This window comes from Cebidichthys violaceus, unplaced genomic scaffold (assembly GCF_023349555.1).
Source record: "Cebidichthys violaceus isolate CVI_PGR_0920_01 unplaced genomic scaffold, fCebVio1.0.p SCAF_16, whole genome shotgun sequence".
Taxonomy (NCBI): Eukaryota; Metazoa; Chordata; class Actinopteri; order Perciformes; family Stichaeidae; genus Cebidichthys; species Cebidichthys violaceus.
In genome coordinates, this window is record NW_027176329.1 from 5199506 (window position 1) to 5211804 (window position 12299).

At 44.0% G+C, this 12299-nt stretch overlaps 1 protein-coding gene across 1 annotated transcript in view; it reads left to right on the forward strand.

Annotated features, from left to right (window-relative positions):
• The first annotated feature begins 5115 nt into the window (after positions 1-5115).
• atp1a3a (ATPase Na+/K+ transporting subunit alpha 3a) overlaps positions 5116-12299 on the forward strand; it is a 35670-nt gene continuing 28486 nt past the window's right edge. The window contains exon 1 of the mRNA XM_068710848.1: positions 5116-5496. Coding sequence (XP_068566949.1) covers positions 5491-5496 — 6 coding nt within the window. The 5' untranslated portion in view covers positions 5116-5490. The remainder of the gene's footprint in view (positions 5497-12299) is intronic.

Genomic DNA, 12299 nt, shown 5'->3' on the forward strand with positions numbered 1-12299 from the left:
GACAACCATTGACACCTTGCACAAGGAGGGCAAGACACAAAAGGTCATTGCAAAAGAGGCTGGCTGTTCACAGAGCTCTGTGTCCAAGCACATTAATAGAGAGGCGAAGGGAAGGAAAAGATGTGGTAGAAAAAAGTGTACAAGCAATAGGGATAACCGCACCCTGGAGAGGACTGTGAAACAAAACCGATTCAAAAATGTGGGGGAGATTCAGAAAGAGTGGACTGCAGCTGGAGTCAGTGCTTCAAGAACCACTACGCACAGACGTATGCAAGACATGGGTTTCAGCTGTCGCATTCCTTGTGTCAAGCCACTCTTTAACAACAGACAGCGTCAGAAGCGTCTCGCCTGGGCTAAAGACAAAAAGGACTGGACTGCTGCTGAGTGGTCCAAAGTTATGTTCTCTGATGAAAGTAAATTTTGCATTTCCTTTGGAAATCAGGGTCCCAGAGTCTGGAGGAAGAGAGGAGAGACACACAATCCACGTTGCTTGAGGTCCAGTGTAAAGTTTCCACAGTCAGTGATGGTTTGGGCTGCCATGTCATCAGCTGGTGTTGGTCCACTGTGTTTTCTGAGGTCCAAGGTCAACGCAGCCGTATACCAGGAAGTTTTAGAGCACTTCATGCTTCCTGCTGCTGACCAACTTTATGGAGATGCAGATTTCATTTTCCAACAGGACTTGGCACCTGCACACAGTGCCAAAGCAACCAGTACCTGGTTTAAGGACCATGGTATCCCTGTTCTTAATTGGCCAGCAAACTCGCCTGACCTTAACCCCATAGAAAATCTATGGGGTATTGTGAAGAGGATGATGCGAAATGCCAGACCCAACAATGCAGAAGAGCTGAAGGCCACTATCAGAGCAACCTGGGCTCTCATAACACCTGAGCAGTGCCACAGACTGATCGACGCCATGCCACGCCGCATTGCTGCAGTAATTCAGGCAAAAGGAGCCCCAACTAAGTATTGAGTGCTGTACATGCTCATACTTTTCATGTTCATACTTTTCAGTTGGCCAAGATTTCTAAAAATCCTTTCTTTGTATTGGTCTTAAGTAATATTCTAATTTTCTGAGATACTGAATTTGGGATTTTCCTTAGTTGTCAGTTATAATCATCAAAATTAAAAGATATAACATTTGAAATATATCAGTCTGTGTGTAATGAATGAATATAATAGACAAGTTTCACTTTTTGAATGGAATTAGTGAAATAAATCAACTTTTTGATGATATTCTAATTTTATGACCAGCACCTGTACACTCCCCTGCTTTCCCTGTTCTGGTCGTCAGATTGTATTTGTCCTTCCCCAAGTGTGCTTCATGTTCCGGCATTGTGTCTTCCCTGTGTGTGCGCCGTGTTCCGGCGTTTTTGTCCTCATGTTTGCTACTGGGTCCTATGGTTTGTGACTTTGCTCTTTTCTACAGTTTTTGCTCGCTCTCTTTTTGAGTCGCTTTTGGTTCTGGTCTATTACCTTTTTGATGTCCAGTAAAAGACTTTGTTTTCAACTCCACCTCGTCTCCAGTGTCTGTGTCTGCGCTTGAGTCTCTGATCTACCCCCAAAACGTGACACATTTGTCTAGGAACAGTGACGGAGCATTTTCTCCATCACAACATCTTTTCACATCCATCCGTCCGATTCATTGTGTGGCAGAGAGTTAAACCTCAATCAGCACGAGCATCCGCCATGTTCTACATCTTTTTCCTTTGGGTCTGCTTTCATCTCCCTCCCTCCGCCCATCCTTCCTGTTAACAATTTCCCCAATTTTGTTTTGTGTCAGCTATATGATTAGGGAGCCGTGGTTACCTGACATCCGTTGCTATGGTGACCAGGTCCCTGCAATGTTTTTGCTCTGTTCTTTCCACTCTGATTTTCTCCCTTGCCTTAAATTACACTCTTTGTTGTTTAACCTTTTATGAAAAGATGTACAGAGCATTTCAGCTGTTCTCTTTTATACCCAACAGCAGCCTGCTTTAACTCTGCTGCACACAGCTGGGAGCTGCCCAGAACACCCGACTGAGGAAGAGGAGAGAAGAAGACCCAGAGAAGGTGTGAAAGATTTAGAGATACAGTAATGAATCATAGTGCAGAGTTACAAAATCATTTCACCTCAGGTTGATAGACCACCTCAAGGTGTCACTCAGAGAGAACCAGGACATTGTGATGTAGCATTTCAAAATTAAAGCCCTTCAAAATCTCATGCATGAGCTAACTTCAAATCACATTCATGAGACAATTTGTCTAATTTCAGATTAGAGTGACACTCTTGCCGTAAAGGCTAGAAAAGCTGCGCCGGTTAAAATATAGGCGCTCTGTCAAAATGTAATAATTCTCAATGGTCTATCGGTTTTAGATCCAGGGTCCGGATACAACGGCATCTGGATCCGGATCCGGATTGCGGTCCGCCTATTAGTGACCCCTGCAATACACAAATGGTCCACGTAGCTGCTACATTACACTTGACATGCAAAAGGCCTCACCATCTTTCCTACACACAGAAGGAGCAAGACACAGCAGACTTTGTGATGCTTTTGCCTCTTTTTTTGTTTTTTTGTTTTGCGTCTCTTTGTAGTCGTTCCACATCTTTCTCTGGTTATGTGTCTCTTTGTGGTTGTTATACATCTTTATCTGTCTCCTTGTGGTCGTTTTGTGTCTCTCTGTGGTCTTTTTATGTTTCTCTGTGATGTTTTTGTGTCTCTATGTGGTCATTTTGTGTCTCTGGTTATTTTTTTGTCTCTTTGTGGTCGTTTTGTGACTCTTTGTAGTCGTTTTATGTGTCTTTGTTGTTGTTTTGATTCTATTTTGTCTCTACCTGGTTGGTACATGTCTGTATGAGTGACATTTTGTATTTGAAGGCCAGAGGATTGGGCATGACTTTTGAAGCAGGACGTGTAAGTATTGACTCAAAATATATATGTATATATATATTTTTCCTCAGCTCACATTCAGAATCTGCTACAAAAAATAAAATTGATTGAGAGGTGCACGCTGGTGGGATGACAAAGCAGCGCAGAAACCAGGCCACGATTTCAATTATGACGGAGGGGAGTATCGATCCCATGTGAACACGGTGGCTGCCTCTAAGCGGAGCGGGGCACGCTAACACAGCCAAAACTGCACATGTTCACATACAAACATGTCCATAGCAACGCACACATGTCAACCAGACATTTACACACTCGATCACCGTCTCATTCGCCCATGTGTTGAGCACTATCGTATGCTTTCCCCCTTCGTTCATTTGCTCACTGATCACGGTTGAATCACCTCAGGCGGGGATGGGTGTGTGTGTGTGTGTGTGTGTGTGTGTGTGTGTGTGTGTGTGTGTGTGTGTGTGTGTGTATGGCAGCTGCACAGTATTCATAGCCTCCTGCTCTATTTGAAAACTCTAAAAACAGCAGTGTAATTGTCTAATCTCCCACAGCAGGTGGTGCACACAGACATAAAGCATGTGGAGCCTCGGCTTTGCTCCGACCGACGATAAACATCACATTGCCCATATTAGCAACTGTGTTAGCCATCTTTATTCCAATGTGATGCCAGTGAAGGAAGGCTTCATTTCTTCCCGCTCACTCCTCCTTTTCTTTTCCACGTTTTCCCTGATTATTTTTCGCCGTTCTCTATAATCTCCTCCTCAGCGCCGCTCTTCTCTCTTTTCCACTCCCAATTGTCAGCACGACTTCAATCCTGTGTTTTGCATGCCGCACTGCCGTTCACGTCCGCAGCACATCTGTTCGTCATATACCGCCATAGTAACGCAGGCTGTGTCCTGCCTTCGGAGAATAGTTTGGAAGCGCCAGTCTTTTCCCCCTGATGCCATGGACGATGCAGATGTGCACTTTGTTCATGGTTTTAGTTTTTTTTCTTCTTCTGTGCAACAGAGAAGCTGCAGTTGGAACAGCTGCTGCCAGCTAAACAATATGCCTAATTTCATCTGATTGAAGAGTTAAGATCGCCACAATTCTTATTTGATAACACATTTCCTATTGAATGTGCCACATCTGCAGGCAAAGAGACAAAATAGCTTTTTACAACCAGAGAATTTTAACATTTGGAAAAAAAACGTGATCAGGGATCTCTAAAAGTTTTATATTTGCTAAATTTTTTCTTCTGCTGATCCGATTCGTGATCCGATCCTTGACTCTGATCCACGATACGATCCAAACCTTGAGTTTTATGATCCGTTGCACCACTACTTTACATGGTGAATATTCCTAAATAAAGTTGTGTTTAATGAAATTGCCACAAACTAACACAAATGTGGTACTCCTTAAGCTTAGGCCACGAAAAGAAAACAATTTCTTGCCAATTTTTAGGCCATTTATCTACGTATTATATTTACACAAAACATTGTTTAAGTGGGTAGGCAATGTATTAAGTATTAATTTGAATTAAATTGAATAGCAGCAGATACAGAAATGCTTATTGCAATGTGTGGAAACACCTGAAATGTCCAATGTTTAACTGTTTAGTAGTGTTGCGTAGTTATTTTTGATAGAATATATTGATTTTAGTGCTGTGTAAATGTTTTAAACCTATGAATTTATTTTAGTTTGGCCCTGACTTATATTGTTCTGTGTCTGGCCCATATGAAAAAAAGTTTGGCATCCGCTGCTGTGCGTATTATTAGAAACACATTGCAGAGAGGATAATGGGTGGGAGGTCAGTCGAGGCCCAACAACATTTTTTTTAAACAAATCCAGTCATGTTTGTGCCTTAAGATACAATTGAAAGTAAATGCTTGTGTATTTTACTATTAGCCCTTCAGATCAGTGATTCAACTTAACAAAGGCCTTTCACATGAATCAGTAATTCATGTCTTGCATTAATATTCCAGAAAAAAAAGTATTTGGTTTACTTGTTTCCAAAACGTATTTATTGCCTAAAAACTGATCTAAGGAGCATACACGTGATCAATATATTTGGGACGTTTATCAAATGAACGCAGCACTAGTCTGATCGGGTTAGAACCGTTAGAACTTGTAACGTTAACTGCCTCGTTGGTTTCATCCGCGGAGTGAAAACCAGGGAACCCTGAGTGCTGCGGCAGCCCTGGGCACAGCCGCGGAGGGAGACAGTATCCGAAGAAGAAGCCTGCTGTGCGGGTCTACTTTCCACCAGCATCATTTGCGCCTTACGGGAGAGAAGGCTGGTGAAGTGCCACCAACGGCTGCATTTGAATTTTTAACATTTTCTGCCGGAGAGATAAACTCTTTTGATTTTCATTCGAATGGGGTGCAGCTTTGCCTAAATTTTGCCTTTGTCAAGTCACTATATGCCCGTTCCTCTTCAAAACGTTCGTTTTGAGAGTGTTATGTTAGCTAGTTAATTGTTTTGTGTCAGTAGAGCAATAGCTGTCAACTGAAGGGAGACATTTTTAATTCTTCTCATCAGACGACTGTTTCCCGTCTACCCGCCTTAAAGCTGCTCTGGTTGAACCAACCCTAAAAGCGACTCATCTTCTGAGGAGACCCGACTGGCTGCGCCGAAATGGGGGTAAGAGTCAACTTGTGATTTTAGCTAATATGTTGTTAAAAAACTAAAAAAGTCTCTTCTGTTAAAGTTCGCAGTACAGTGTTGAGGAAAGGGTTAAAGTGCAGACATGATGTTAGAATGACGCTGAACACGGTGGGATATGTATTATATGTTAAGCTCTAACTGTCACTACGTGGCTGTCAGACCAATACTTTATGCCACAGCGGGTTTTGAGTGAACGGCTCTGTGTCATGATGACATTAACGTGTCGGGTGTCTGCCATACACGTCCTTTATCACGCCAAATTTACAAATTTCCGACGACGGCTGACATTATCGGATAATAACGGGGATGTTAGTTGCCTGAACAGGACCGTCTTTTTTCTTAGGAATGTGCGCCACATTCGTGAGTCAGTTACCCCACAACCAGAGTCCATTCGGTGCGACAGAACCAGGGTGGATACGCGTTAACGGTCCTCAGTCTCAGGCGTCTCTTCTCAACCAAATAACAAATATGTCGCTGTTTTTTTTTTACCGCCCCTGCTTAACGTCACATTAAAGGCGATTAATCAAACAATTCCCCAAATCCCATAATGTCCCTCGGTGGATGGGGAGCGGTGGTGTGTAATGTTTATTCAGGCAGAGAGAGAGAGAGAGAGAGAGAGAGAGAGAGAGAGAAAGAGAGACACTTTCTGGCGATTTTTGGCGCTCAACCAAATCTGACAACGGGCCCAGAAGGCTGACCAATGTCATGCCATTTTAACTAAAAAACAAAGGGATTAATAGTGTTATAATAAGCAGTAGCGGATAGATGTGCTGCTTCATTCACTGGTTCCAAAAAAACCCAAAATAATGAGAGCCCCCCCTCACACACACACACACACACACACACACACACACGCACACACAGGAACTGGACCCGCTGTAGAGGATTTAGGGAATTCACAGCTCCCAAAACACGATTAGACAGACTGCGTAATGACACGGGCGTGTCCGGCCAGATATCGAAATAGTTTGGTGAATAATGTGCGAGTGAAAACGAGGGACGTCTGACCCGCTGATGGCGAAAACCGCAGCCCCGACTGCGGAATATCATGTCATTCCTCCGAAGTCTGACGGCAGAGACTCCTGATCATCAATCGTACGTGTAATATCAGTTATTCCTAACAAAAGGAGAGCCGATGGAAAGTCGTGAATTTGTAATAGGACTGTTTTTTGGAAAGTGGGTGGGGCCTGGGAATGAAACCCCTCTTCCTCTTTTTCTCTACCAACCATTTGGTGCATTTTCATTAAAAACATTACATAATGCCAGGGTGCGCTGTGTTGCTGTCACTGATGCTTGGTGAGGATGTGGAGGCAGCCTGTGTCTGGGTACCAAATGGGCACAGACAAGTGCGTCAAAATGGTTCCTCAGCGTTGGTCAAAACCTCACCCGTTGCATCCTCCTATAAATGTTGGGCGGATGAGTCCCAAAGGAAGGTGCTCTCCACCAGGGTTAGACACCATCTCGTTTTCAGCCCCTGCAGCCCTCACACAAGCACCGATCTGTCAGGTCACGAAGGGTGTCCTGTTTCAGACACCAAATTTAGTCTCCATGATGTCATTCCAGCAGAAAAATCATTGTTGCTTCCCCGTAGTGTTATTATAAGACATTATCCAGTGTTTATAGTCAGCAGTGACGTACTACAAGCTTTTATTGCTCTATGAAATTTCATAATCTCCCGCCGCATGCTGTATTATGATTTAAAGTATTTGCATTATTGTGTCAAGTTGTGTTTTAGTACGTGGAGCCTGATGTAAAGAAGCACTGTAGCACCGTTTCTTCTGTGTTCATGGTGTCATGGTCCGTCCCTGCTAATGAAGTGTGATGGGCGGTGGTTTCTACTCCGCTCCGGGTTTGAGGGAATGGGACGAGTGCGCATTCGGGCCAAGGCGTGGAAATGTGCGCTCTGTCACGCTTTGTGATGCTGTCCACTAGAGCGCCGGAGGGGGAGAACCACGCACGACTCTGACCACGGCGTCAGAGACAGGAGGAGGACAGTTGTTTCGCGGAAACTCCCATGTTCAGGCTGTGGTTTGCCATCGGGAAGGGCGGAGTGAGAGAGGAGATTGGGGTGAAAGGGGCGGTTGGTGGGAAACCAGAGGGAGTATCAGTTGACAAGGCAACTGGTGCCATTTGATCCGTGCCAATCAATTGAGAGGAGCTGTCGCTGCAGGAGGAAAACGATCGAAGTGGGTGGGTGAGAGAATGGGTGGCAGAGATGAAGCAAAGGTCAGCCCCAGCAGGCCTCGCGGGGAGGCCCTGTTCGGAGGAAATATCCAGGGATTGGCACTGAATTTTGCAAGTGAAGAGAGAGGGAGGAACAGAAAGTGATGCCTTTTGTGATGAGTCACCTTGAGACAGGTGGATACTGGGAAACATGGTGGAGTGGAGGAATGCCACAAAGATCGTGATGACAGGAAGGAAGCAGCGATGGTGGAGCTTGAGAAGATACATGGCGAGATATAGAAGGAGAACAAGAGATACACAGGGATGCATGCATCTGCTGATATCCCAGGATGCACTTGGTGCGGAAGCTTCAGGAGGGGAGCCAATCACTGTGGACTGTGTGTGGTGTGGCTGTGTGTGTGAGGCAGGCGGCTCTCGAATGGCTAAACCACTCTCGTTTATGGTGTCTGATTCATCCATGCTGAAGCTGATGCTTCATACAGTGGTTCTCAATATTAAGGGATCTCTTCATTGTAGTTCCAGTGTTTCAGTCCTGATAATAATTGTCTATGCTGTAGCGTATTAAAATCAGTGCTCAGAATCACACACCTGTGCAGTATTCCTGTGGAAAAATAAATAAGCACCAGTGATGGGATGACTCTGCTTTCACTTTTTTTCAGTGCAGTTTCTAATAATGACGGCGTGGTGTTGTGTGTGTGTGTGTGTGTGTGTGTGTGTGTGTGTGTGTGTGTGTGTGTGTGTGTGTGTGTGTGTGTGTGTGTGTGTGTGTCCCACTTGAGAATCAGCTGAGAGTAGGGGTTTAACAGTACACAAAATTTGGTGTGACAATTGAGCTTTGAGTCCACCCCTAGATGAGATGTAACTTGACCTACATGTGTAACCATTGCAACAAATATTAAATCACATTAAGTGACTCACGGTGCGGATTAAAACAGCCAGACCCATTGTGATTTTCAGACAAAACAGTAAACCTCTGCATACTTCTACTGCCCACTGACTTTACAAAACGGCTCGTGGCTCCAGTCTGTGCATAACATTATAGTTTAAAAAAACAAAACAGAATCACTTGGACTTTATGTAACTGGTGCCCTGAGTGCTCCACTGCAGCTTTGCTACAAAGGCAATTCAAAGTGCATTACATGAGGATGCAATAAAATAGCATCTAAATTCATGCATGAAGGCACAGAGCAGGCGCATGCATTGTAATCTAAATGCATAGTTTTGTTATCACGTATGTGATTGTAGTTACACTACATGTATGTTCGCCTGGTCATCGGATCTGTTGCATAATTGTTTCAGCATGTCAATATTTCATCAATACTGACTCTCAACCTCCCTGTCCTTTTACTAGTTTCCATCTGTGTGTGTGTGTGTGTGTGTGTGTGTGTGTGTGTGTGTGTGTGTGTGTGTGTGTGTGTGTGTGTGTGTGTGTGTGTAAAATAGCGTGGATCCATACTACTGCAAACCACTGGTTCTGCATCGTGCGTTTCCTCGAATGCACACGTCACTTGCTGTTTGCGGGGTGACAGGTGTCAAGGGAAACTAGTAGTTTTTCCGCGCTTCCTGCAACACCACCATGTATTGATAACAGGGAGGATGAGAGAGTGACAGCACACTGAACAGTTGCACTGCGCGAGCATTGCAGCAGTATTACATAACACACCTTCACATTAAAAAGTAACCACTTGTGTCTACCCTGGAAATTTAAAAAAGGGCCTCAAGATCAATGTGGGAAGAGCTGTTAGAGGTGGGGCTAATACACGCATTTGCTCAGTTTGTGTAACAAGTTTGGAATTACAATCACAGCACAAACCTTTTCCTCTTTTCTCTGGAGACGTGAAATTACACCTTCAGCACATTACACCATTTGGTTGTAATGACTGATTATCTGTTGATGGCAATGTGCTTTCCTACACTGTCGCAAGAGTGTTTAACAGTGTGCAACATTAAGTTGTTCAATTGCCTCATTTAGGGGCTAGCTAATCAGCTAGCTAGCTTGCTGCTAAGTTTAGCTGATTTCATGCTACAGCTACAGAGCATAAAAAGCACCACATGATCTGCTGGGCTTCGTCTACATTACTTTAACTTGAAGCCAAAATTAGCTGCTTTTTAACGTACTGTTCATGATGCCAGTTACCCTTTTTAATTAGCTTATGCTAATTTCTTAGCGCTGATGCTAATTGTCAGTATGCTGACCATTGTTAGGATTATGGTCAGTGTGCGAAATACCCGGTGGCAATTGGGGGGTCACAATTTGTCCAAAGGGGGACAAACAGACTTGAAGACTCACTTTGTGCAATCTGTTGAGGCTCTGGCTGGCTGGTGTCATCTCCCACACTCACTATTTATACTTGTGAATACATGTTTTGCAGTTTAAATGCTTTCAGGGGGTTTGAAGTGTCAATCAAGTGATCTCGGACCCCAACGTATTTTGCACACTGATTATGGCTAGCGATTAGCATTAGTGATTCACAGGCTAGTTGAAACAACTAGTCTTTGCTGCTACTTCTCTCTGCACAGTCTGCTGACTTGTTGGTTTTAAATCAGAGGGGGGGGGGTGACAAAAGCTGCCTCCATGTGATCCAGATCAGCTGATACATTTTTTTATTGTCATAGCCCGGTTTCAAATAGTAGAGTGCAGTAGCTATGCATATTTATAACAGACAATACAACACAATACTTTTCCCAGAATTGCAAGACTAAGACCTAAATCCATCAACAACACTACTAAATACACATGCACATTGGTTTTCTAAAGAAAGTGGTTTGGGGGTTTAGTTACTCTTTAAGCACATCATTAAAAGGTTCCAATACACCCCCTCCTTTCCCTCCCCCCAGTTGATTTCAGTTATTTAGATAGGCCCATCGGATTGGATGTTGCTAGGAAGCCTCACATCCCCCATCTATCAACCCACTGGAAGGACATACTGTCAATCTGATTCCGTCAACTACTGCCATCTTCTGTCACCCTCTCAGACACACTGCTGGAGGCGACACACTGCTAAAAGGTGGTGGGGGGGTGCACAGAATCCCAGAGCTCCCACTGATCAAACATTTTTACAGAATCAAATCAGAAACAAATCAACCTGATGGCTTATCTCACTGAGGATTTTTATAACTGGAAAACACATGCGCTGAGTTTAAATACAGTATCATCATCACGAATGTGGCTTGGACTGCCTCGTCTTGATTAAACTTTAGTGCAGATGAGTAGATCTGAGTAGAAGTGAGCAAAGAAACAGATGGGCAGCCTGGAGGAAGGAGAATGTAAACAAAGTGGGACGGTGAAGGGAGGGATAGATGATGATGGAAGCCCCCTTAAACTGTCTGTGATGTGTGTGTGTGTGTGTGTGTGTGTGTGTGTGTGTGTGTGTGTGTGTGTGTGTGTGTGTGTGTGCTTGTCAGTCCATCAGTATTTTCTAGGTCGGTCAGTCTACTGATCTGTGTGATAATCCATTTCTTTGTGTGTGTGTGAGTGCGTCTGTGTGTGGTTACGATGATCCACTGTGGCGCCGCCAGAGCTAGTAAACTCCCCTGGAGGCAACATACACTAGCAAGATCTTCCATTCAAAAAATCGGAGCTGAAGTTGTTGACACTTTGGTCACTGGTACTTTATTAAACGTAGTTGAAAAATAGGCTAAATACCACATGCTAAACATGACTATAAAGAGGGTTTAGTGCCAGCTGTTGGATATTTCACCAAAGTCTTATAGTGTGGTTATAATGTGGAGCTGCTGTGAGGGTTTACATTTGCTTTGTTGGTGAATAATCATATGTGCAGATGCCATCCATTATGCTCAATTTTGAAACCCTTGTTATATGTATTCCTCCTCAAACTGGGATGCACAGTTCAAAATATCCCTGTTTGATGTCTGAGATCTGACCAGTGATTTCAGCAGATTAAAAAGTGGCTTATCTAGCCTTCCTCAGACCTGTGGTGCTCTGCGCCGCAGGCCGGGCTGGAGACAGGATAGCAGCAGCTGGAGAGGACGACAACTGTTCAGCATGCACAATCTGTCCTGTTGCTCAGCACTGAACATCTGGATGCCGCTGAGACCTCCTCAGGTTTTACAGCCAAGGGTTCAACACTTGCATCAGCTTTTGGTCGCCCCAACTGAAAGTACAGTAGGGTTGCCATTTTTAGTCACCTTATATTTTGAGTTATATACTAAGTGTTACCTGTTCATTCCTGATATATACAACTACAGAAGGGCAGCTGTTGTCAGGCAGATCCCCAGTGAGTCACTGGTTGTTCATCCCTTCTCTCCCTTTCAAATGCCTGTTGTCTGGACCTTTGTGCTGATTCCCAAAGGCAAGAATTGGTTGCCAATTTGTTAAAATGGTTGCCCTTACTGTCTAGTCCTGCAGCAGGTACCTAGATGGAGAACAGGCTGTATGTCTTTGAGCAAAAGAAGTAATATATGCAGGAAAATATTCCAGATTTTTACTCAGTTGGACCATCAACATTTTGTACATAATGCTTTATGGGCTTCGATGCATCGAAAAGTGGAAGTCTCATGAAAGAAAATGCCAGGATATGATGTGACAGCCTCTCCCAAAAGGATGGTGTAGCATCCTAAAATATTCTTGCCCT